The 27,546-nt window shown below is 33.0% G+C and overlaps 2 protein-coding genes and 1 long non-coding RNA gene across 6 annotated transcripts in view; all 3 read right to left on the reverse strand.

The window, feature by feature from the left end:
- Positions 1-3,796, reverse strand: part of LOC128160383 (uncharacterized) — a 21,258-nt gene extending 17,462 nt beyond the window's left edge. The window contains exons 1-7 of the mRNA XM_052823692.1: positions 3,582-3,796; positions 2,447-2,518; positions 2,078-2,149; positions 1,771-1,842; positions 1,554-1,625; positions 1,225-1,391; positions 774-836 (exon numbers count right to left, since the gene is read on the reverse strand). Of these exons, the coding sequence (XP_052679652.1) occupies positions 774-836; positions 1,225-1,391; positions 1,554-1,625; positions 1,771-1,842; positions 2,078-2,149; positions 2,447-2,518; positions 3,582-3,763 (700 nt within the window). The 5' untranslated portion in view covers positions 3,764-3,796. The remainder of the gene's footprint in view (positions 1-773; positions 837-1,224; positions 1,392-1,553; positions 1,626-1,770; positions 1,843-2,077; positions 2,150-2,446; positions 2,519-3,581) is intronic.
- A 2,854-nt stretch (positions 3,797-6,650) lies between these two features.
- On the reverse strand, positions 6,651-10,115 carry LOC128159710 (uncharacterized). Its single transcript, XM_052822891.1, has 2 exons — positions 9,347-10,115; positions 6,651-8,144 (listed from the first exon to the last, which is right to left on the reverse strand). Exon 2 carries the CDS (start codon positions 8,136-8,138, stop codon positions 7,092-7,094), a length of 1,047 nt encoding a protein of 348 aa, XP_052678851.1. The 5' UTR covers positions 8,139-8,144; positions 9,347-10,115; the 3' UTR covers positions 6,651-7,091.
- A 1,553-nt stretch (positions 10,116-11,668) lies between these two features.
- Positions 11,669-27,196, reverse strand: LOC128161786 (uncharacterized). Of its 4 annotated transcripts, none has more exons than XR_008240411.1 (3): positions 27,134-27,196; positions 16,776-16,990; positions 11,669-12,665 (listed from the first exon to the last, which is right to left on the reverse strand). It is a non-coding gene; the product is annotated as an uncharacterized LOC128161786 (long non-coding RNA). The 4 variants fall into 4 exon arrangements; XR_008240410.1 differs by lacking the exon at positions 27,134-27,196 and adding an exon at positions 25,240-25,326; XR_008240412.1 differs by lacking the exon at positions 27,134-27,196 and adding an exon at positions 25,273-25,321.
- Between the last annotated feature and the right edge of the window lie 350 nt (positions 27,197-27,546).

Consider the following 27,546-nt stretch of genomic DNA (forward strand, 5'->3'; position numbering starts at 1 on the left):
TTGGCAAGTAGTTTATAATCTGTCTTTGAATTACGCACATTTTTATAATATAAATTCTCGGACTTTTCCGACAAGAATTTTGAGAAAAACTCCGTATGAATCGTGTTGTGTAATGATTAAAAGAGATAGAATTGATTCCATCAAACTATGTATAAGTAATCGAAATATTCAAAAAATTGTATGGATCCAAGCAATAATGAACTCTAGTCTCGTTCAACCAGATGATCGGCCGTCTCCGTTAATCTTCAACAAACAAGAGAATGTGTACACCAGGTCACGTGATAGCTTGATGACGCGACCTCTAAATATAGAATGACCCTCTGCTTGTCGGAGATTTACGGAGACAGCCGATGGTTGAACGAGGCTTTATTGAACTCTGGCGTATGAAAACATACGACTGCAAAAAATATCTAAATTGTTCATACTATTTAACATCTGACTATTTTCAAGGTATTCATGAATAAGTTTCTTAAAAACCAATGCTTCAAGATACATTACATCGAATTTATCGATTATTTTCAAGAACTAAATCTTGTCATCGGTGATGATTTGTGCTTAGGTCCAAACACTGTTTCACTTTCGGTTTGCCAGAGTAACTGCATTGGAGAGTTGATTAAAATCAACTCCCAAAAATACCATTGAGACTGTTTTTAATTTGAATCATACATGTATTTACATTATATATTGACAATTCTTTGCCTGGGGAATTTAATTAAGATTTTTGGTAGAATGTGAACAGATACGTATATATATAGTGTAGGTAAAAAAAATACCGTATTGAATCAAGCTCATTTGATGGCTAGTTCTTCCTTCTAATATATTATTGGATTGTTGCTCTAGAAATATTTCAGATACAAATACTACATTAAAAAGTGTTAAAGAAAAAAGCAAAGAACACTTGAGCAAAAACGGCAATCAGTAAATAATACAAACCTATGTAATCTTACCAAACACGTTGAAAAATGTAAATAACAATTTGATTGACTATAAAACAATACCGCTACGTTAAAATGAATAATTTGAGGTTAAGAAATAAGTATCATTTTTTTTATTGATAATGAACAGCATGCAGTTATCTTCGAAATTGAAATATTAGATTTTCTCCTCGAAAACTTACAAAACACCCACTATCACTTATGATAATCATGACTGATGTAATTTTAGGTTTAAATCTAGGACCATGCCGTTAAGATACCCGTTTCGCGTATCTTGTATAATTCTCACCACATTGAAGATTGCTGGTATTCAGAAGTGCAACTTTCTTTTGTACAAGAGTTGTCGGTGAAGAACACGATGCAGATGTCCTGTTAAATAGATTAGGATTCCCATTCAGGTACGCAACAAACCACTTTATAGCGCATGTACAGTGTAATCTGTTTCCGGCAAGGTATCTGGAAATTAAAGTAAACGATGACATGAAATTAAGCGATTGTTTTTCAAGTCCGTATTACTTTTATAGTGATATTATACTTGTTAAACATCGTATATTTTGAAGTTGATACCAGCTTTTTAGGCATGCATAAAAATGAAATACAGAATCACAATACACTTACATTCTTCCAAGCTTCGGAAGTTTTTCAAATGCTCGTGGATGAATCACTGAGAGTTGGTTGTTTTCTAAATATCTACAATATAATCTACTTTTTGTAAAAAAAAAATTATTTCTAAAATTGTTATTGAGTGCAAATTAGAAAAAAAATATTTTAAAATATCAATTTATTTGACTGCGTCAGTTAAGGCTTAATCAGCTCATGGAGCTGTAACACTTACATGTCGTATAATGATTCAAGCTCTAGAAAAGTCAGCGACAGCAACTCTCTGATTCTGTTATTGTTTAAAATTCTAAAAACAAATACATGTAATACAATGAAACAGTTTGAGTAGATAGCTTTTGTAGTTATTGCATTTGAGTGTACTAAACAAGCACAGTATTTCTACATGAAACAAAAGAAATACCCCCCCCCCCCCCCCAAAAAAAAAAAAAAAACAACAAACAAACAAAAAAAAAACAAAAAAAACAAAAACAAAAACAAACACAAACAAAAACAAAAACAAAACGAAAAGAAAATGCGCTTACATATCCTCTAGCGCTGGCATAAAGGAAAAAGTTTCAGATTCAATATACGAAATGTTGTTCTCAAACAGGTTCCTAAAATATAAAACAACAACAAATAAATAACTAACTGACTACATATACTAGATTTCGTTTACAACACCAAATGTTTATCAAATAAAACTTGTGACAAAAGTTGTGTTAATTAAACCATTTTCATGAATATAGATGTTAAAAAAAAACTGCTAAATGCCAGATTTAACTTAACCCTCAAAAACGCATGTTCCCAAATAATAATGAAACACAGTAATTGGTAACAAGTGAGTCAACATGATTAAATTTCATGGTATCTTTTACATGTATTTTGTTTGTATAAAAAAGGTGGTACCGTACAGAGTAACTAGTTCTTTGAGTCCTTTTAAGGAATTCCGACGTAGGGTGGTGATATGATTGCCATAGAGATATCTAAAAGAAAAGAGTTGAATAAAATATACGTTTTCTCAATAGCTTTTAACACTGTGCCGGATAATTATGCCAGTGCCAATGTGGCATTTTTGCACCCGCTTAAGAGGCAGTTTCGGACAATTTCATACATACATGTACAATATGATAGACAATTGTCTAGAAAGTATATTACCACTTTTTTTGTTAGTATTTCACCTGACAGGTGAGATATTTACCTTTATAAATTAATAACCCATAAGACAATGATAATTCCCATAAAAGAAATGATTCTCCTACAGGAAATATTGACAATCCTATGGGATTTTCTAAAAATCCTAAAGGAATTATATTTCTTGTAGGAGAATGGTATTTCCTGAGAAAATGTGGTTCAGACAGGCAGTTTTCTAACGGAAACGAATATCTCCTATCGAATTATATCAAATCCTGTCGGAATTGAAATTCCTGTGGGAAGTTCTTGTATTCCTATTGGAAATTTCAAATTTCCTGTAGGAATATTGTTTTTCCTGTAGGAAAAATTATTTTCCTGTAAGAATTTATTTTTGAAAGGTAAATATCTCACCTGACAGGTGAGATACAATGATAACAAAGGTGGTTGTAAACTCTTTAAGCAATGATCTATCATGTGGCATATTTGAATTTTTCTATATATGCAGCTTAGACGGGTTCAAAAATACCACCTTGGCACTGGCATAATTATCCGGCACAATGTTTTTATTGTCATCGCACCATCGTTTCACGGTCATCACGTTATCACAATCATCATCAGATTATCGACCCAAATCTCGATGATGCGGTAATGGACTACCAGCTGGTCTTGTCCAGAATCCATTACAGATTAAAATATCTTTTATTATCCATTTCTTTGATTTAAATGTTTTAAGTAAAATGTGATTTCTATCATAGTTTACTCCGAAGAGCTGTTGAAGGGAAGGCTGTAATTGAGTGCACCAAAAATTAAATTTCTTCTGAATAAAACATAGAAAATATTAATATTAAAAAAGTAATTGTGCACCTAATAATATATTAATTATAAAGGATTAAGGATTATTAGATTAACACTTACATTTGCTTGGTTCCCGAGGGGAACTTTGACGGAATGGCGGTTATATTTCCGTTACTACAGTCCACCCTGTCGTTAGAACAGAGGCACTGTGTCGTCTTGGACAGACACGGGTTTTCACCGGAAGTGAATTTAATTGCGAAAAGAACAGCATAATATATAAAGATAGTCTTCGCTTTGTCCATATCCACTCACAATATTATCATGTGGAATCTGTGAAAGCATGCATTGCAGAACTTAATAAGGAAGTTTTTTCGTATTTTTTTTCTTCATTTGCGTGGTAAATTACAGATATCCGGTTATGTACCATGTTTTTAAAAAAAATTTTTGAATGGAACAACAATGCTTTAACGATAAAACTTATTTCTGAGAGTAACTTCCCTGATGATGATGATACTACTTTTTTCTATGTAAAGAGTTATTTCCGTTTGCTGCAATCATTTTTAACAGAATCGTTAAAAAACCAATTTATTAATATATTTCGACGATTGTTCGGAAATTGTAAATTAAAACAGTCATGATAAGATGACTAGCTGATACCAAAACATTACATAGATGTGTCGATGTGTCGTTGTAACAATTCCATATGCTACATGTGGTATACATTTTATGCCCGATATATTCGCAGATATGTTTCATGAACACGCTCACTGAAAATACATTATTCCTTTTCATTTTACCTTAAAGCGATAAACTATGTTTTGTTGTCATTAAGGGGTATGGTCACGATTTTTGTCAAATTCTATTTTTCTTTTTTTATTATTTACAATGCTTTAGGAATGCTTTTCTAATGATAAAATTAAATTTGAGAGTCAGTCGTTAACTTTTAAGCAAGATACAGAGCTCACAAATATGTATCATGTAAACAAGGCCCGTGCCCTGTTTTTGTTTACATAGGTTCAATATACCAATAAAAAATCTTTTTCAACTGGTTTTTCAACCTTCCTATTCAATTTAAACATAGATAAAGAGTTTCTAACGTTTAACACATTCAAAATGTAAACAAATTTAAAGCTTTGTTTACATGGCAAAGAATTGTAAGCTCTGCAACTCCCTTATAACTCAACTAATGGCAATCAAATGGTTGCCTAATAGGAATGCCCCACTGAAGCATTTCAACATTTAAATCGGGAAAATTTTTTTGACCAAAATCGTGATCATACCCCTTTAAGTGACCTTCAGGACACATATAAGTACATGTATGTATATGTCTGTATGTACAAGTTTTACATTTTCTCCAAAACAACTTGGTTTAATTAAACCTGACTTGCACAAAACAACCTTGGATCAAAAACTCCTTGGTCGAAAGCGTTCGGGTAAATATCAGTTGGTTTTACTGCTTTCATGTTAGGAATCAATTCAATTCTTATTAGTTTCAAACCATTTTATATCATATACAGCGAAGACGTATTGAATTCATTGCTTATAATTAATTTTGTGCTATTCTTTGTAGATGAAAACTGTCATTTGACTTTTAAAATGGCATCAACCTTTACAAAATTTAAATGTAACGTCAGGCAGATTCATACCTTTTTTTACTTTAGTCTTAGCATGACGTAGGCAACCTACGTTATACGATATAACATAATTTTTATAATTTTAATTGAAAAGCGCGTCACAACGAGTATTAAATCATAAAGAAATTACAAATCACTTTTTTTAATATTACTAGGTGATAGTTTTGGTGTAAGAGTAATCAAATCCAGTTAAGTCCGATGGCTTTATGATAGATTTGATCACATCCCGACTATAATTATATTCTCGTAATATCAAATATCAATATAAACCTTTGATTACTTCTATTCAATGTATATTACAAATCAGATAAGCCAAAATTTTCCTGCTATTCAATTTCTCTAAAAATTTAATACTTTGTATTTTTAGAATAACATCTGTAGAAATTGAAAACTTAAAAGTAATCTGACCTCACAATTTTTACTCACATCACTTCAAACTCCTTTAAAACTTATCGTTGACTTTCCTTTCAGTGGAGTGTAAAATGGAATGGTCATCCTTAGAATTTCTATGCTATTAACTTACCTTTAAAGGGGATACAAATGTTGGTGCTGCTACATATACATGGAGCCTTTCTGTTATTTAAAGACACCTAAATACTTTGAAATGCTAACCTTAAGTAAGTTCTGCTATAATATGTAAAATTGAATATATTTTTAGACGACATTTTCCAACATTTAAAGGTCCCTATACATTAATTTTATTCTTCAAATTTCAAAATTTAACTGTATGATTTTCATGACCCCATTATTTACCTTTATATAAAAAAGTGAAAAAATGACTCTTGATTATCAATACATTAATTTCAATTTTAAAATACTTGACAGAGGTGAAAATTGATATAATGCTCAGATGACGTCATTCTCTTTTACTTTTGACCTTTCGATATGATCATGAAATTGGATGTTCATAAAGTGTAAAAGTCTTTACTATGAAAGGAACTTCTTATTTGATAGACAACTTAAGCTTAATTGCACAAAAAACAAATGAATATCATTTAAATGTAAATGAAAATGATTTTTTTTTTTTTTTTGGGGGGGGGGGTTGATTCAATGATGGGTACGATTTTATATGTTTTTCTTATGATAATGGATTGAAATTAGCTTTTACAAATTGTGATCCATTATTTTGTGCTTTTGAGAAAATATTTCAAATAATCATTACACGGATGTTTTGTACAACATTAAATTGTATGTATTGAAACTTGTTCCCCACATCATACTTTAAATTTACCTTACAAAAATGTATAGAGGGTGTTTTTTTTTTGCAATCATACACACACTCTTTCTGATAAATGATTAAGCTAAATCTGTTGTTTCTCGAAGCCACGATTGTAACTTTCCGAACGAATCGTTAGACCTTTGTAAATAAAGATGCAATTCTGCAAGCTCGCAAAATATTGCGCTTTGACCTTTCAAAACAACATAAAAAACCCAAATAATTTGTATTTGCCATTTTTGTAAAGATGAAGCGAGTATATGTGTATAAGTGCAAAGTTTTGATCAATAGTAGATAATACACGTACACTGTTGGACATTAATAACTACTTGTACGACGTCATAAAAGCATTTATTGTGGGTTCAAATTTATAGTCACCTATTATATTTGTTTACTTCAAAGGAAATACAATAACCTTTCATATAGCGTTCCACTTTCATCATCGATTTGTGTCAGTTTCCTCTTGTTATATTTCATTCTTAAATAACTTTTTCGTCGTGTATTGAACCTAGAATAACGGGGCGTTCTTTGTGTACATCTTACAGTGAGGTGGTATCAAAGAGCACGGACCGTTAAGCGCGGTTTTATAGTCCATGCCTCATCACTTGTCATTTACACACTGCTCGCTGACCACAAACAGGGGAATTGTCTGCGTCCATGTCTAAACCCTCTTCTGATCAATGTACCATCTTGGTTTGTTTGGCTGGGTTAATTCTTTGTTATACAGTACGGGAAGATGACGACATACACGTTCAACAGTCTTTACACCTAAATACTGTGTTATCTCTTCAGCCACAGAATGTCCATAAAATGCCAATTTCCCCATAATGAGACATCGAGAGGTCGATATGTTGTTAAAGTCACCTGAGCGTGAGGATACAAGTTATGTCGAACCATAAACTCCGTGATTTTTACTCCCGAATCTTTTCCCTTGTGAAATATCCACTCCATGAAGACACCGCGAACGTCGATTGCGCTGAAGAATGCAGACGCACCCTGTAAAGCTTTCCACTCGAACCCCTCTATGTCCATCTTAATGAACGACTTATTAAACATGTTGATGACCGGAAGCTGTAATAGATCGTCCATCATCACAGAGGGGATACTGGTGTAGTGACCCCCCGTCACGGTCCGGCCTTTCTTTTTCTTGACGTCCCCCGCGTCCTCGTCCACGAATGTTCCCCCGTAGTTTTTATCGTCAACTCCAAGTTCTACGTATTTCCTATCGTTTGATAACGCATTCATCACTATAGTTATAGAGTTTTCGAAATTATTCTGCACCATAGAAGAACACACGTGTTCCACATTAATGTATAATGCGTCAACACAAAGAACTTTTCTCCCAAGTTTAGCCATTGTTAGGGAATACACTCCAATATTGCACCCTACATCTATAAAATTAATATCCGGGTCCCTTTCTAGCAGAGAGTACACTAGTTGCCTCTTGTTACCATCAAAATCCCCACCGTTAACGATTTTCCTAGACACCCATATATCTTTTCTGGGATCGTACACGGACATTTTTACAGGCCCGCCCGGGGTCTTCAGAACAGAGGGCGTGTCCACTTCAGGTTGGCTACAGAGAGTAGTATTTTGGCGCCAAGAAGTGAGATCATGTGACCATGGTGCAACCTTTGCTCTGATTGGCTGTTCTTTTTGTTGTTCCGGAGAGAAATTCTGACTTGATGAAACCAGAGGCTGCTGTTGTAGTTGGATCGTCTGCCGGTTGTTTACTTCCGGTTGCTCTTGTCCTGAAGTGTACAGAAGGACGACGATCAGTGCCATTACTGCTCCTGTAACCAGTAGCTTCAGCGATGCCTTCGACATGTTTGTCTACAGAAAAAAGTTAATCGTATTTAAACAGTCATTTTAAAAACACCAAGATGTTATAAAAAAAATTGTGCTGAACAAATTTCTTATTGTATTTAGTAAATGAAAATGATGTTAAACTAACACCCCTATTCTCTCTCTCTCTCTCTCTCTCTCTCTCTCTCTCTCTCTCTCTCTCTCTCTCTCTCTCTCTCTCTCTCTCTCTCCAACTCCGCAGCTTAATATAACAACCATGACTTACAAAATTGGTTTTTAATTTAAAATTCAATCTTAACAAAATGCATTGTTTTTTAGGGATTTACATGTACATATGTGCAGATCTATGTAAATTTTCGCAAATATAATTACAACAAATCATGGATCAACAAATAAATTGATCCCGGTCAGTATACGATAATTAATTTTAAATGAATATCGTGCTTTGTTTTTGCACGGAATGTTTCACTACCGGGGACATGTACTATGTATTAGTACACATCAGAATTGACAAGCGCTGACAGGTCGTGAATTGCCCAAGCCGCCACCAGACAGGATACGAACGAAATGATCTTTTTTAATTATAATTATCAAACATAGTTTTCCAAATTGTAAGAAATTCACATTAAACTTTGGATCATTTAATAATTACAAAAACTGTTTTTCTGTGTTATTTAGATGTTGAATTGTAGAAGTGTGCGCGTAATTTGGGTATGTATTTTAATGTGTTCTATCAATCTGTATTATGTATTTTGAAAAAAAATTACAACAACATAATTATGAAACTGACCTATAGAAATAAAAGATGACGGTAGTTAAATTACAAATTAAATTGTTCTTGTTGCATTTTACATAAAAACAGATTTGTCGTCAACAGAGTAAACTTCAACAAAGTATGTACAAGCTCATATAGCATGTGTCAGTGTTTCGCTTTGAACTAATAAAAACAGAGTTACCAAAAAATCGTTAATGTCCAAACAAGTCTGGGTCAGTAACACTGGGAAAGAATAGATTTTTTAATATCGTTTGTCCAAAGTGTCAACATTTCACGTACAGTACAGTTTACACAATGTAATTCTTCCTTATTAGCTTCACACCGTTAAAGATCAATACTGTCATCAAATTTTCTAGTATATATTTTAGTTGTTTTTAAAAGAAATCAATTAAACTTATTCATATAAATTTTAAAAAAAAGAAAACAGTATATATGTACTCTATCAAATTTGTACCTGCAAAGAGCTGTCCCAATATGAGCCGTGGTGTCACCTGAGCCTACACTTCTCTATGTGGTCTCTGTCTCAAGTAATATGCCTGCTGGCTATATCGTTCTTAACACGTCACCAAGAGAACAATACCAAAAATCGCAATGTTAATCATAATTCATAACAACTAGCCAAAGGTGGCGATTATGCATTTAATTGTCATTAAGCAAGAAAATTGAACATAACATTTTTGACACTGTAATTCATTCTAAATACAAGTAATTAGGGATCATACAGTTATCATTCAGACTGTCACAATTCGCACTGAATATTTACCAGTACATTGTAGGTCTGTACCGTGACTTACTTATATATATCGGAAATGACCAGGCGGTTTAACGAAAGCGCGACTCGATAAAGGAAGAACACGTACATTCTCGTCTCTGACCGCTGGAAACATACGACGTGTTCTTTTAATATTTTTTATGTTGAGCAAATTACTGTTTCATTTTTTCTTAACTATATTGAACATTTAGATAATAAAAACGTTTTTTCAGGGTATTTTTTCTTGTGTGTGTAGGGAACATATATAGGGTCTAAATTCAATGCAGAAAAAAAGATTCTGCCGAAGATTTTTTTTCGTAAAAATTTTGAACATTGTATGCTGCGGGGTTTTTTTAAAACAAAAAATTGGCACTATTGATGTATAACTTTTCTTCCTTCTTTAAAACTTTTGAATAAATTCAAAAGATTAACAAGATATAATTGAAAATAAGATAGACAGAATTATACAAATTTCAAATAATCTTTAAAAATGTTCCATTATGGAAGCCTATTAAATTAATTTAATTTAATTTTTTATTATTAATATTTACAAAATTCAGAGAAATATTTTGAACATCCCTGAAGTACTTGTGTTGACAATTTAAATTTCTTTTTGTTTAATTTTCACTTTTCTTATAAGAGCAGCTACAGTGTATTCTGTTACCAGAGAGCGCGCTACGCCAGCTTCCTTTACATCTCTCTCTCAACGCCTGAAAAATAATTCTAGAAATACCCAGAAAGTCGAGTTTCTCTGCAGTCACGCGACAAAATGCATGGCAACATCGCCGCTAAAGGTTTTAGTTAGTAAGGTAGTATTTGGATCTTTTATTTGCACACAAGGTAGATATAACTTATTGTTAGTTTAAGCCTTTCATGTACGCACAGGGAAGAAAAAAAATTAAATACATTAGATCTTGTACAACCGGATTTAATATAAACAGCAGTGAAGGTGCGTGGACCGTAGCGGGAACGACAACTCTGAGTATAGTAAAGTTCTCCTTTCAATCAATTCATTACCTTCCAAATGAAAGCTGAATACTATAATACTAGTAAATAACAACACACTGTGTGGAATTTGCAACGACACGCTGCAGCTATTTAATATTTGACATATTAAATGTACAAACACATAATTAGGACATAAAGTTGGATCTCATGATTTATTTAATACTTTAATAAAACATTTCTTCAAATTAAAACTTTTCGCTGTACGTGTCGTCCTAAACTAGTATTTAACATTATTATTTTTTCATTTTAATAACACACTTCCTTACTAATCAAATTCATTTCCCAAATTTGAATTATTATGTATTGTTGAATCATGCAGATCTAGAGGAAAAAGGAGGGGGGGGGGGGGTCGGGGATCCGGACCCCCCCCCCCCCCCAACAACCGTCCCTTAAAAATTCAAACTCATTCAGTTTACATAATAGAATAAAAACAAATAATGACTATGAAAATTAATCAAGGGATCACATTTGTGAGTTTGATGTAAAAAAAAAAATGATATCTGAAAAACATTTAGACAAAGCTTTCCTCAGTAAGATAATATACCATTAAGAATAACTAATTATTGCAATCATGGCGCTGCCATATTGTTGAAATCCTTACCTCCCTTCTGGGTTATCTCTAAGCACCTAAGTCAGAGAGGGCAGCATCGATGCTGACGTCAGTGAGACACATCGCATTTTTACAAACGCTTAGTAACAGTGTTAAAAGCCATCAGTCTAATATGTTGAGAATTCTTTGAGAAGAATATTAATTTTTTAAAAATTAATTCATGTCGTGTTTATAATTATTTATCGGGTTTTTTCTATATCAATTCAATGATTGCTATTATGTAAGAGGCATGGTTGTGATTTTACCCAGCATGCTTCTTGTCAAAGACGACACATAAGATATGTTGTATAGTTGGAGGCGAGCCAGTTCGACATCCCCACTGTTGTAAATTCTTTAAGTATTCTATTTAAAGTACCATGACAAACACAGGAGGCAATTCTATAAAAAAATAAGTCTAAAGCTTACAGTATTACTATTTGTGATTTTATTTTTAATCAAAGCACTGCTCAATATCGTCTTCTGTTTTAATATATAAAGTTAAACAAATGATTAACAATTAAATCTGACAGAATTAGCAAACAACCAGTCTGTTTTTCGAATTCACTATATACACATGTACATATAAATATCGTCAAAAATTCTATACACTCAGACTGTCAAACATAAACTGGCCAGGCCAAGGGTACGAGTACACAGGGTTTCCAGACCCATTGTTCTTGCTTGTTTTAGCAAGTTTATTAATAATAAAAATTTATTAAGTAGGTCAATATGAACTAAAAAATAATGATAAATGAATTCGAGCAACAAAGTTGAGTGGAATGATATAAATAAATACTTTTTATCGGTGAAAATTGTTTAAAAATCAAGCTAACTCATGTATTTTCTTCTGTCGACCGACTTTGTTTTCTTTAAATTCTTGATAAGACTAGAGGATTGTTTTAATCAGTCGACACTTTTATGACTGCTTTAGTCTACGCTTGTATCTTTCAGCAACATTTCTAAAATGGGCTCTCAGTTTTCTTTCAATGTTTTCGAATTGCCGCAGAATGCTCGTTTGCGAAGAGAAGATTAGAAAAAGTACGATAAGGGAAATATGAATCGCTCTAAGCAGAAGGTCTGCCCAGCTGTTTTCGAGCAGAAATGTTTTAACACCGTCAAAAAGATATATTGGCAAACTTAGTAAGATTTTCCCAATATTTAAAGGCATGTAACAAACAGCAATGAAAAAATCATAAAGCTCATAAATGACTATCTCAATCAGTAATCTATAGATACATTTAAAAGGAGTAAATATTGCCATTGCTAGGATGTAGAGGATTTCCCAGACAATAAGGCATATGTCACGAAAAGGAGGGTAAATAACACAACGCAAAAATCCAGAGCAACTCTGAAGGTCTACGAGAAAAAAGGTAATCACCAGAACTATAGAAAACAGTTTGCTCTTCTCAGCGTAGTTTGGAGAATCTGTGAAAATATATCATGATTTTATTAGTGATCAACTGACCTTGTGAATATGAAAATAAAAGATGAATAAAAAATGAATTATAACAATGAATGATATACGAGATAAACTTCATTTAAATATTATATCAAATTAAACTATTAGGGTGATATGGAACACCTGTCAATATTAATGTGGATAAAAGTACATTATAATCAAAATACTTTCACCGTTTTAGAATATTTAAATTTTACAATTTATGTAAAAAAAAGGGTTTTAAATACTTTAATTAGGGTAAAAATAATTATTATAAAAGCACCAGCGGGGTTATAACTATAACCTACAGATACTTAGTATATAGACGCTCGAACCAATTTATGTTAGATAACAAATTTAGGATAGAAAAAAAGAAAAAATTAAACTTGATTTCATTGTGCATTTCGATAAAGAAAGTACGTCACAATATGGCGGGGTCCCATTCCACCTAAAAGGCTTATTTTGGTCAAACTCTGTTTTTTGTTTTTATTATTTACGATGCTTAAGAAATGCATTTCTAATAATCAAATTAAGTCAGTCGTAGAAAAATAAGCAAGATATATGGTGTACAATTCTTTATCATGTAAACAAGGCCCTGTTTTTGTTTGTTTGTTTACAAAGGTTCAATATACCAGTAAAAAAAAATTCAAACTGATTTGTCTATCTTCTTATTCATTTTTAGCATAAAAAATAGTTCCTAACGTTTACACTGTCATTTTAGGTCTAAACCTGGAATTTTCACTTCAACCTTCAAAATGTAAACAAGAATTGTAAGCTCTACATATCTCATTTATATACCGATAACTCCACCCCTGCGAATGCTATTGTTATTTAAATTTTAGACCACGTGGTTTTATTTGACCCTTTCAGTTTCGCAGTAAAAATCGTGCCTCGTATTTATAATCTATTTCATAGAATCTAGGTACTTGTAATCAAATATGAAATCTAGTGGTTTATTGAATTTAAACTTTAGCTTCATTAATTGGTGAATAAAATGTGCTCTAGAAATAAACGTGACAATACAAAAAATAGTTTTGTCTGCTGTTGCAACAATTAACATGCTTAGTAGAGACCCCCTTTAGGTTTAATTTTTGATCTGCGTCTGACCTAGTAATAGTAAGTATCAATAATGAAACAGACTATACTATTTTATGCAGAATGTTCCTTAAAAATTGCTCGATATGCTAAGTTTGAAGCAAAACAGACACTCATTATGTTTTTTTAAAAACATGGTATTGCACACCGCAAGCATCAAACATGGCTATGATGTTATTAAGCAAACCAAATGTTTATATTTTCAACCACTCTACACGTGGTTGAACACGAACGATAACTCTGTTCTGAATATTATCGTTCAATATAAATAGCCGCTATATGGTGAAATAAGACATACATCTTAAAAGATTGTCATGTTTTAACATAAATCAAAGTAGGATATGATATGAACAAGAGGCCCAAGGGCCAAATCGCTCACTTGAGCAACAATTGCCTTAATTCTGATCAAATAAGCATTACAGTATCAAAATATCATAACAACTGAGTACAGTAGATCTTGCTAAAAAAAAATTGAAAATCTGCCAATTTTTATCCACCTCTTATTTTTTGGTAAATACTAAGCCCCTTTTGTTGTTGTACCTCTAAGACTTTTCTCTATTCCTATATACCCCCCCCCCCCCATTTCGTGACCCCACTATTCTCTAGGGAATCATAGTTTCATCAAACTTAAATCCACCTTTAATCTCATAACCTGTGCTTTCACACTAAGTATTGAGTTTTGGACCAAAAAACTTTCCCAGAATATTTTTAAAGATATTCTCTATATATTCCTATGTAAAAATTCAAACCGCCATCACGGTCCCGCCCTACCACTAGGGACTGTGATTTTGCAAACTTGAATTTACACTACCCGAGGATGCCTCTCCACAAGTTTAAGCTTTTCTGGCCAAATAGTCTTTAAAAAGAAGATTCTGAATGATTTTCTCTATATATTCCTATGTAAAATTTCATCCCCCATTGTGGCCTCACCATACCCCTGGACTATTATTTAAACAAACTTGAATCTATATGATCTGGGGATGCCTCCACTCAAATTTGAGCTTTCCTGGCCTAATACTTTTGAGAAGAAGAATTTTAAAGATTTTCTCTATATATAAGAATGTATCCCCCATTGTGGCCCCGCCCTACCCCCAGGGACCATGATTTGAACAAACTTGAATCTACATTATCTGAGGATGGTTACACGCCAATTTGAGATTTCTTGGCCAAATAGTTATTAAAAGAAATTTTTTAAAAGATTTTCTCGATATACTCTTATGTAAAAATTGATCCCCCAATTGTGGCCCCACCCTACCCCCAGGGACTATGATTTGAAGAAACGTGAATCTACACTACCTGAGGATCCCCCAATTGTGGCACCACCCTACCCCCGGGGATCATGATTTGAAAAGACTTAAATATACACTACCTGAGGATGCTTCCACTCAAAGTTGAGCTTTTCTGGCCAAATAGTTTTTGAGAAGAGGATTTTTAAAGATTTTCTCTATATATTCCTATTTAAAACACGATCCCCCTATTGTGGCCCAACCCTACCCCCAGGGATCATGATTTAAACAAACTTGAATCAACACTACCTGAGGATGCTTCCACTCAAAGTTGAGCTTTCCTGGCCTAATAGTTTTTGAGAAGAAAATTTTTAAAGATTTTCTCTATATATTCCTATGTAAAACTTGATCTCCCAATTGTGGCCCCACCCTACCCCCGGGGATCATGATTTGAACAGACTTAAATCTACACTACCTGAGGATGCTTCCACTCAAAGTTGAGCTTTTTTGGCCAAATAGTTTTTGAGAAGAGGATTTTTAAAGATTTTCTCTATATATTCCTATGTTAAACTTGATCCCCCTCTTGTGGCCCCACCCTACCCCCGGGGACCATGATTTAAACAAACTTGAATCTACACTACCTGAGGATGCTTCCACTCAAAGTTGAGCTTTTCTGGCCAAATAGTTTTTGAGAAGATGATTTTTAAAGATTTTCTCTATATATTCCTATTTAAAACACGATCCCCCTATTGTGGCCCCACCCTACCCCCGGGGATCATGATTTAAACAAACTTGAATCTACACTACCTGAGGATGCTTCCACTCAAAGTTGAGCTTTCCTGGCCTAATAGTTTTTGAGAAGAAGATTTTTAAAGATTTTCTCTATATATTCCTACATAAAACTTGATTTCCCAATTGTGGCCCCACCCTACCCCCGGGGATCATGATTTAAACAAACTTGAATCTACACTACCTGAGGATGCTTCACTCAAAGTTGAGCTTTTCTGGCCTAATAGTTTTTGAGAAGAAGATTTTTAAAGATTTTCTCTATATATTCCTATGTTAAACTTGATCCCCCTCTTGTGGCCCCTCCCTACCCCCGGGGACCATGATTTGAACAAACGTGAATCTACACTACCTGAGGATGCCTCCACACAAGTTTAAGTTTTTCCGTCTGAATAGTTTTTGAGAAGAAGATTTTTGAAAAATACCAACAAATTTTTAATACTTCTCAATTATCTCCCCTTTAAAAAGGGTGTGGCACTTCATTTGAACAAACTTGAATCCCCTTCACCTAGTGGCGCTTTGTGCCAAATTTGGTTGAAATCTGTCCAGTGGTTCTTGAGAAGAAGATGAAAATGTGAAAAGTTAACAACGACGACGACGACGACAACGACGACAACGACAGACAACGGACAAATTGTGATCAGAAAAGCTCACTTGAGCCTTTGGCTCAGGTGAGCTAAAAACGACCAGTACTTTCGTATTTTGAAAATATTATCCGGATATTTATACTTCCGCTCGGAATTTCACAGGAACTGAACAAATCTCGATGAAGTCTCGTGAACTTTCATTCGAGCACCTCTGGATTTATTACATACTTAGCAACGATAAAGAAAACATTCCGAACACATTCGCAGGGGTTACTCGGCGAATGACGCTCAAATTTCGATTGACTATTAAATATTGCCTCATTGGAGTATTGTAAACATTAAAACCGTAAAAATAAATGTTGACCAAAATTGGGACAATGCCCCTTTAAAAGATAAACAGTACCATTGGAAGAAGTCTGTGCTAGTTGAATTGGTTTAAATGTAGTGATACTTTCTCTGCATAATGGACATGTTCCGTTTGTCCATGCAGAAATACAGTCGTAACAAAAAACGTGTCGGCATGGTACGCAAAAGTGTGGATTAATGGTTTCCTCGAAACATATGGGACAGCTTGGCATATTTGCTTTGATGGCTGGGATTTCCAAGATGACTTGATTACTGAAAAAAAAAATGTTATATACATATTCAAAAGTACATTCTTGAAAAATGACCAATAAAATGATTGTCATATAGACGTATCCAGTAATTCGTGTTGCGGTTATCGCCCTTTGAAATCGATCGAAGCGCCGCGGAGTAAAGACACTTCCGCTTTAAACGAAGCGTCATTAGAAACCGCGGTAAATCTAAACTCTTCTCGTATATTTGGATTTGCTGTTTGACAGTTTTGATATCGTTTTTATATTGCTTACATTTATTCATATTTATACGTGTTTTTGTACTGGTGGAACTTTTTTCATCGTATATTTTACCATTTTACCATGGATATAGACGACCCAGATTCTATAAGTTTAGATACATTTTTTACCTGGAAAGTTGAATCTTTAAAGTGTTTTTTGGATAAAAGGGGATTACATAAGGACGGTACCAAGGCAGAGCTTGCAGCCTTGTGCTTAGCAGCTGTTAGAATGAAAGTGCCTGTGCGACTATCAAACGAGGAAGCTATGATTATCAAGAAGAGAGAGTACACCGACATGCTAAGTATAGAAGGTACGGTGATCCCCGATCCTCTTAAACTCTCCACAGGATGGCATGGTGAAGCGGATGGTGTTAAAGGGGCATGGTCACGATTTTGGTCAAATTGTTTTTACTGCTTTTATTATTTACAATGCTTTAGGAATGCATTTCCAATGACCAAATAAAATTGGAGAGTCAGAAGTGATGTTATAATTGCTAAATATTTCACAGGAATATGAATAAGTACATTATCATATCTTCTGAACTTTAAGTCCTTCAGACTTTTGATTTGAATCCATATCACAAAATTAACATTTCAACATTACTGTTTATTTCTTAATCATAGTAAAGACAAATTAAACAACTCTAAGTTTGAATTTTTTCAAAAAAATTCAGCAACATCAATACATGTATTAATACATGTATTAATTTTAAGATTAAATAAATTAAAAATATACAATTTATGGTAGGGTTTACTCAGTATATACCAAGGTGAACACTATAAAGAGAAAACCCGATGAACATGTTTCAGTTTCATCACTGTTGAAACAAATAATTGGAAAAGCAAATTGTTCAGGTGTTTTGAATGATAGCTAGGACGTCAATATAAATAAAAGGAGATAAATTATATTTTGCCTTCAAAATTTGTCTCCATGAAAAATCAACAATCATATATATTTTCAGATGCACTATTGTGTAAATAAATAATGATTGATAGGTGGTTTTTTTTTTATAATTAATTCAGATGACACCAAGCCTTGCCCGAAAGCCATTAAACATGGAGAAGCCATGGAACCCGCTGCAAAGCAGCATTACATAAGGATGATGAAAGGAAACCATACAAACTTTCATGCGCAAGATTGTGGGATCTTGAAAAACTCTGCTCTACAGAACACAGACAGATGGTTATGTTCATATTGTAGTTAAATTATTGTTCCATAATATTCAGGTACAGATTCAGCATGTATCTATGAGAAAATGTTCTTGCATTGAAGAATTAAGTGAATGCTTTTAACTTCTGAAATTGACTTCAGGTCTTAAAGAATACTGTATAAGTTCTATACATAATATTTAAAGTTAAGTATAATTAAGGGCAAGGAGCTTGCATGACATTATTTGTACACTAGCTATGTACTCAATGAAATTTCTCTGACTTTACACTTAGTTGATTATTTTGTTTGCATTGTTCAGTATCTTGGCAGTGAAGGGTACAGGTTGCAAAGGCCTGCAACAATGCGAACAATATCATCAAAATGATGAAATAAAGTCAGAGAAATTTCATTCTTTAGTATACGAAAACACTTCATTCTTCTGATAGCTTGTTCGATATATATTCTTCTATTTGCTATTTGTTTAGTTTTGACAACTTCTTGCTTTGTAAATTGAAATGCTCCACGCCTACCATGTGGTATCAGAAGCTCAGCATTCAACAACGTTTTTCCGTTATTGGAAAACCCCTGTCTGCCAAGACTTTATCATATGGTTCAATGAGTTTAAGGAAACCAGAATTCACAGTTATAAATTTATCACTGGTACGACCACCCCATCCCCATCATTCCAGAAGGAGTAATACTAACTAAGTATTTTGATGTATTGTGGTGCTTGTAGTCACTCCATGTATCAATACGAACTTTTGGGGTGTCTCAGGAAATATTTCAGTACAATCGATGATGTGCCTGACCGAGTTATATGCTTGATTTCTGAATGAGGGGGGTAAATTTTCCCTCACCATATCTTTGGTGGGATTAAACACTAGATAAAAATATGTTTGTTGTAAAAATATTTGAAATATTTTGTTTTGAAATCCCAAATCTCTGTGCTAAATCTTCATTCAATAAGCCTAATCTAATTTTCATCAATGTAAGAAGAAGCTCATTCTTTACAGATAGGCTTCTTTTTCTTCCCCTGTTCTGTCTACTAAGTTTGTTTTTCAGTGGGTGACTTAAAAGAGATGGGCCATTCCAGTAGTCGACTTTAGATAGATATGGTTTTATTACACTCAGTATAGCTTCAAAAGCTTGTACACTAGGAATACCTGTGTAGAATCTGATTTGTTCATCTGTTCTAAGATCTTCAAATCCAAAAGGTTGGTCCATCCTTTTTAGCAGTTTGGATTTTAAGGACTTATTTTCAATAGACAATTTGGTAATTTGTGCTTTTAACTTTTTGATTTCTGCATCCTTTCTTATACAAGAGGAACGATGGCAGTTATCATAATCATAATCATAGCTTACAGTGGTGGACACATTTTAGCTAGATGGTACAATAGTATCAGGTTGTGACACACAGTTTGATGGCTCAGTTTTAGGCTTTTTTGCGGGGGTGTCAATCTTTTAAATAATTTCACCTGTTTTAGGGGGCTTTCTGGGAGCACTCGCTGTTTGTGAATGGCCTACATTAAATGTTGGATATGGGTTTTTCAAAGTAGGGATACTGTCAACAAAATGATTTGAATATATTCTGGAGTCAGAATTGGGAAGCCAGTTTTTCGGGGGATTTTTTGGATCCTTTCTGTTAACAAATTTGATCCATACCTGTCTTTTATCCACTTCATCCTCAGAGGGAAATGGATATAACTGAAATGGAGGCTTGCAAACACATGGATATTTTCCAAAGTTACTGGAATGTATTACACAAATTTTGCTCCTCCAGATGTTAAGTCTGGTTCCCCCATTTGAGCAACCAATTATACAACAATTTCTTTTTGACATGTTAAAAGACAAAGGTACATGTATACCGGTATATATACTGTTACCTTCTAACAAATATCTTAGGCAACAACAAAAAAATAATTAAAACTGAAGCACAATTTTGTTTTAAGCACAAGCATACATATACATTTAGCTGTTATGCAAAGAAAAGTTAGAGGATGAATGCAGAAGCAAATGAAATAATAAATTATCAATCACTTATATTGTAGTTCACAAAGCTGATACGTGCAGGCATACAGTTAAACTGTTTTTGATGGCAGGGTAGGGTTAAACACACACCTAAAGAACGCGCACAAGTTGTTAGTTGCACACAGAATAAATTAGTAGCAGGACAAGTTGCATTTAAACATCATTTTTCATAAAGGATGTTTTGAACAGCATGGTCATAAAATCTGAAATTGTTTTTTGAAAATAAATATTACCATTTCCTTGTAGCAAAAGAAACTGTCTTTCCAATAAAAAAATGAATTGAACAATTGAAAATTGATAAATCAAATATTCTTTTCCTTTTTATAATTATCAGTATAGAAAAATCAAATTCAATTGAATTTTTAATCTTTGAGTTTGTGTTAGCTTGCCGAACTTTTAGTAGCAAAATTTAATTATAGAATCAGGACAAATCATGCATTAAAGAAAAATATGACAAAATAACAATGTACCCTCATCCCATTTAAAGATACATATGTTAATTTATCTTTGTTCAGTTCTGAAAATTCATCAGCTGTAACCTGATAATTGAACCAACAAACTATGCATTCCATAAAACAAAACTACTAATGTTTAAAATATAGGAAGCTGTAAAGAGTCTCTATCATGCAAACAATTTGCAATTGAAGAATAAAAAGTACTGCAGTAAGAGAAGAAATTGTGGTTAGATTTGGAAATAAACCAATGATAACTGTTTTACTAGCAGCCACTATGCACCGAGCCATCTTGGCAAGCTGGCCTGTATCCATTATCCTAAGCCCTATTTACCACAATGCCCCCTTTCTTTACACATGTATGTAATGCCATGCTACAGACAAACCAATATCTTTTTAGTAGCAAGGCTGTAAGAGAGTATATTGTGGTTGCACTAGAATTTTGAGCTTGGATACTAGCATACTAGTATAAAAGTTGCTCTACCAATGAGCTAACCAAACAGTCATCAGTCTAGACGGACTCCCAAAACGGAGTCAACGGAAGTGAATTTCTGCAAGCATTTTGGACTCCGTTTTGGGAGTCTACGCATGCGCACTGGTACAAAATATGGCGATTTCTCGATGAAAACATGGGGTCAACAAAAAATCGTCTTGCAAAGTGCTGCATGTGTTGGCAGACTTCTAACATGTTTTAAAAGACCCAGGATATAATTTACTATCGATCGTATTTGCACGAAATAGGGGTTTATTTGCACTTAAGAAAGTTATTTATCTCCAAAGTTGGATGTTTGGACGATGCTTAAAAAGTGATATTTTTGTGTTTTTCATGGAATTTAATCGTTAATAAAAGGTAAATTGCATTAAATTTTACTTCTTTCGTATTGTGTTACAATTTAAAATCACCAAACATACAAATTGATAAGTGCGTAAACGAAAAAAGCTTCGAATACTAACAAAAACTGGTTGCTCTAGCGATGATTAAAAAACGTCTTTTTAGTATCTAAAAAATAGGATCGGTTGTTTAAAAGCACAGAAAATAAAACAAATTGTCACTCTTGATTCAATAACTCTTTAAATTGAACTGATAAATTTATTATCATCAAAACAATTATAATCACTCGCGGCATTTGCGATGTTAGGAAACCATGTTAAATACATAATTATTCAAGATAATTGGATAATTTAGCATGAAAAAGATTAAAATGAGACTATAGGCCTACTTTTAACGAACAGTGATAAATAAACATATCCAAGCGTTAAATTTATTTTAAAACAGTTATAATTGTGCATGATCGAAGTTTTGGGTGAATTTTTCATTTTAAAAATTAATCTTACGTAATACAAGTAAACGGTTATGAACATATGACATTAACATGACACAATAACGTTCAGAAATGTTTTTGAAAGTTTAGATTTAATTTTTGTCGTGTTTTTGGCCAATTTTAAAGATTTATTTAGAACTAAGGGGCATAACTCGCACGTTGGTTACATTAGAAACGCCATTTTACCGCAATGCATGATGGAGCCAAAGACTCCGTTTTGGGAGTTAACTCCGTTTTGGGAGTCCCGTCTAGACTGGTCATCAAAGGTCTCTACCCCATCCACCACAAGTCATTCTACTCATATGGAAGTGCAAGCTAGGGCAACCCTGACAGTTAATTAACGCATAAATACTCCAACTGTTTCATACAGGAAGTAGTAACTAAGAACTTCCTTGCAATATGGACTCGCACAACTTCCTTTTTAAGAATTTTAATATATTTCATTCTGATTCAACACAAATTAACTTGCACAGAATGCTTACCAAACATTGATCATACAGGGGGATATTTATGTCTTATATCATTTAGTTTTTTATAGACTATGAAAAAAATTAATACAATTAAATATCGCCTTGGATGAATAAAATTAGATATAGTTTTATAGCCAGTATCTTAATAATCCAACAAATACTAACGTTACGTACTTGACGATATCAGGAACGTACATACATATATGGCTCTGACGATATGCACAAGGATCCTTTGATTATTACGAAGAAAAATATAGTATTTGACAACATTTGCCTTATAGACAATATAAAGACTTATGTAGAGTTTATTTACTTTTAAAACAGGGCTTTTAACTATCAACTTTCCTCAACTTTCAGTTTTACGCTATCGAAACCGGAAGTATGTTTACTCAGATCAGGAACGATAACTCCGATCAAACACATGGCCGACGAATTACTGGATACGTGTATAGAGCAATTCTTATGACAAATTAAGTGTGAATATTTGAGAATACCGATAATGTCATTGAAATTTGATTTTTAAACGAAGTCAATACAAAGTAATAATGTAGCCCTCTCCCGATTTGTTTTCTGGGGGGGGGGGGGGGGGGGGTGGCTACAAACAAACTCCATAGGATCTCCATAACTGTGCAAATGTTGGAGTGATTCACTCCCGCAACGATTTCTGCTCAAATCGTATATAAATAACAATACCATTTGCCTGAACTCAAACATTGTAGCTGTGTATGGCATAAATTAATCCAAAATATCAAATATATCCCATATATTTGTTATTTTTCATGTTTGTCAACAACACAAATTGAATTTGGTCGCCATGTTTACTGACCTTGATCAATTTTATTTTGAGACAGTCAATGATAATTTGGGAGCCGATCATATTGGAACTACCCCATTTTTAACATAAATAGCGCGGTAAAAATGAATTTTCTTTATATACTTCTTCCATAAATGTTGTTTTTGAGATAGAACGAGACAAGATCGCTTCTTTACACTGACATTCAGGTTTTCAAGTCCATGAAATCTCCAAGCGTAAATCCCACAAAATCACGCTAGAACTGTCATGTCTGTTAAAGAAGAGGACTGGTAACCATGCTGGTGTGTTTTATCTGGTTTTGAATTTTGAACGGTTAGCTTGTTTAACCTGGGTTTTTTTTGTTTTTGTTTTGGAAAAATCAATCATTTTAGCTAAAGGAAAACAAATATGAAAACGATCTTTTCATCAGACCGATGTCAGTCGCATTAAAAATAATTTTGCAACAACACAGAGATCATATGGAATTGTAGCCCTTTCCAGTACACATCAGATATAAAAACTCGGAGAGGGCTACATTATTGTAGCTATAAACAGTATAGTCAAATTAAAACTTGATTTTATATTCTAAACAATAAACTTTTAATACTATCTAATGTATGTTGTTATATATACAATCATATGACATGTTAAGTATTGTGTTCAGCTGTTGGGTAAAAGCCACTAATAAGCATTCACGAACCCCAGGTACAATTCATTACAATCCATTTACTAGTACTGGTCAAACAAACATATTGTAGGGTCAGTTATTTTTTATCTGTGTCTTTCATATAATAGGAATGTATCTTCGTTTTGTAAAAAAATATAACTTACTGAGATACTTTGTCATTAAAAAAAGACTAAAGATGAAATTGAAAACAATAAGTTCACAAATTCTTAATATACCAATAAGTGAACTTAAGGTTAGTTTTAAAGAGAAAGTAAAAGTGGTGGGAGGCTAATTGCTGTGTTAGTAAAATACATGTACCATAAATTGTGTATGGGCAAACTCAAGACTGGGCAATACCGTTTGCAAATATAGAAAAGCCAGAAAATGGGGCGATTTGCAGTATACAGTCGCTGCAGTTCTTTTCTAGAACATAATTTATGTACAATACCGTGCAAAACAAAAATTTAAGTATTCAAAAGAATATTCGCAACAACAAAACATTGTGGATATTATATCCCCAATCTGATAACAAAATTTAATTTACGCAAATTCATAACAGATATGTTTACCTCTTATCAAGTCTTAGACCCTGCTTTACAGCATAATGTTTGTTTTGAGCATACCTGTGTTCGTAGATGATATTAATGTCATAAGGTGTTCAATGTAGACTATTGATTTAAAAAACAAATATAGATATACAGAATGTGTAAAGTCAAATACGTTACTGTATATTACATTGTTATCAAACAGAAGTAAGAAGAAAGATTTTGTTAATAAAATATTCTTTGATATACATGTATGTAGAGTAACTTTGTCGGTTTAATGTAAATAAGGTCTTTAAACTGTCAAATTAGTTAAAATATAATATATTATATGCTAATAACTAAGCTGTTGAAAATGAAGATATTTTTAAAAAAAGCAACAAACCTTAATCAAACAAATTACAAACTGCTAATTTCCTTAAAATTCACCTTTTATTACAGTATATGAAACACCTTGAAAATGAACATAAAAATTAAACAAGGGCACCGCTAAGCGGAGCATCCCCTCGCGACATGAGTTATTGTGTGTAGGGATGCATTATTAGCAATATATAGTTATGTTAATGAGAAGACCACATTCTACTAACCCTCCATTACTGCAAAAACTACATTTTCTTTACCTGTACTAGATCAAAATCCAAAAGATTTGAACTGCTTACTTTCACTTTGGTTTCCAAGAAGTGAAGCGGAAGATCGATAACTCTTACTCAGAAATTTCGATTGATAACTCGTATACAAAATTGATTATAACATTGATTTAATGAAATAATAATTTGTAATAGTATTAATGGTTTGGAAAGGCACATGCATTTTTTATTTGTTATTTTACAGAAGTGTGCAATCTATGATAAATATTTTTTAGTTTTGAACGAATTTTGTCATAATGTATGCCCCCCCCCCTCCTTTACAATGGTGTAGTTTTATCTAAGTTTTTGCATAAAAAATTGACCAATTAATATGACATTGCATTTGTTTTAATCTTTTACAATGAGGCATATTTGTGCAAAGGTTGAGGAAATTTTATTGGAAGGTTTTTATTAATTTACTAGGAAATTGAAATGGAGTGCAAACACACACATACATACATACAGACATACATACATACACACATACATGTACATACACACATACGAACACACACACGCACAGTAGCGATGCAACAAGTTGCGCGAGGGGATAACAATAAACAGTTAAATGTTTACCTGTATAAATGTGTGTAGTTTACTCCAACAAGCCCGGTAATAAATAACTTTAATCCGATAAGATATCAGTTTGCATTTGAATTACATGTAGAAAAAAACATGATAAAGACATTTACATCACATAGATAGAAACGGAGTCCTTTATTTGAATGTGATTACTGTTTATGTGTGAAGTTTATGACAAAATTGTGTACGTAAATGGAAAAATTGATACATTGAATTGATATAAGTACATAGTATATATTGTACATTCGTTATTGAGAACAAGACGAAAACTAACGGCGAGAGTTCTGTCAGGCTACGTGAACAGTTTCAATAACTTCATAAGATTTGAGATTTGATTGTTTAAAAAAAATCTTGGTTATTTTAATCGTCTAATAATGATATTGGTAATGATAAAGATTCTAGATAGTAAGTCATTTAAAGCTACAGCAGATAATTTTAGAGAGGGGGGGGGGGTTATTTCAGAAAATTTAAGCTTTTTGTGTGTGTAATGACGTTTCTAAATAAAACATAAATATTAGTATTAAAAATGAATACAGAAAATTGATACGAGTTTTAAACAAAGTTGGCATAATCTCAAATACAATGTAATGCTAGAATACCATTCATTTTGTAGCTCTATATGTATTTTAGTTGCTTTATCATCAACTTATTATATATTTCAAGTAATGACATACTTAAAAAAATGAAATATTCAATTTTAGATTGAATATTTAGCGACATTTTAAAATTATAGTCGTGTTTTTTTTTATTTGTCGGTAGAAGTAAAGAAACATTTAAGCCAAGTGCCAAAAATAGCATACGTAAATCTTAAGTAAAGTATAGATGTCACATATATGCAGTCACTGTAGGTTCACGAAAAGTACTAGCGTAGAGCTATCTTTTACGCATCATTTTGGTCCATGCATATTTTACAAATCTTAATAAATTATAATAATTGATCTAGAGTGTCCTCTCTGAAGTTTTTAAAGTAAAATAAGATGAGAAATGCTTAATATTTTAAGTCAGCTGGGTCACTGAGGTGACCTATTGTAGTTGTTCCTCGTCCGTCGTCGTGCGTTAACAATCTTTCATTTTAATTTCTTTTTGAAAAGTACAAGGCCATTCATAACTTTAATCGTTTGAAGCATAACAAGGGCACCGCTAGGCGGAGCATCCCCTCGCGACATGAGTTATTGTGTGTAGGGATGCATTATTTAGCAATATATAGTTATGTTAATGAGAAGACCACATTCTACTAACCCCTTCATTACTGCAAAAACTACATTTTTTTTACCTGTACTAGATCTAAATCCCAAAAATATCAAGTTGATGATTTGAACTGCTTTCTTTCACTTTGGTTTCCAAGAAGTGAAGCGGAAGATCGATAACTCTTACTCAGAAATTTCGATTGACAACTCGTATACAAAATTGATTATGACATTGATTTAATGAAATAATAATTTGTAATAGTATTAATGGTTTGGAAAGGCACATGCATTTTTTATTTGTTATTTTACAGAAGTGTGCAATTTATGATAAATATTTTTTAGTTTTGAACGATTTTGTCATAATGTATGCCCCCCCCTTTACAATGGTGTAATTTTATCTAAGTTTTTGCATAAAAATTTGACCAATTAATATGACATTGCATTTGTTTTAATCTTTTACAATGAGGCAAATTTGTGCAAAGGTTGAGGAAATTCTATT

Source organism: Crassostrea angulata, chromosome 8, assembly GCF_025612915.1.
Source record: "Crassostrea angulata isolate pt1a10 chromosome 8, ASM2561291v2, whole genome shotgun sequence".
NCBI lineage: Eukaryota > Metazoa > Mollusca > Bivalvia > Ostreida > Ostreidae > Magallana > Magallana angulata.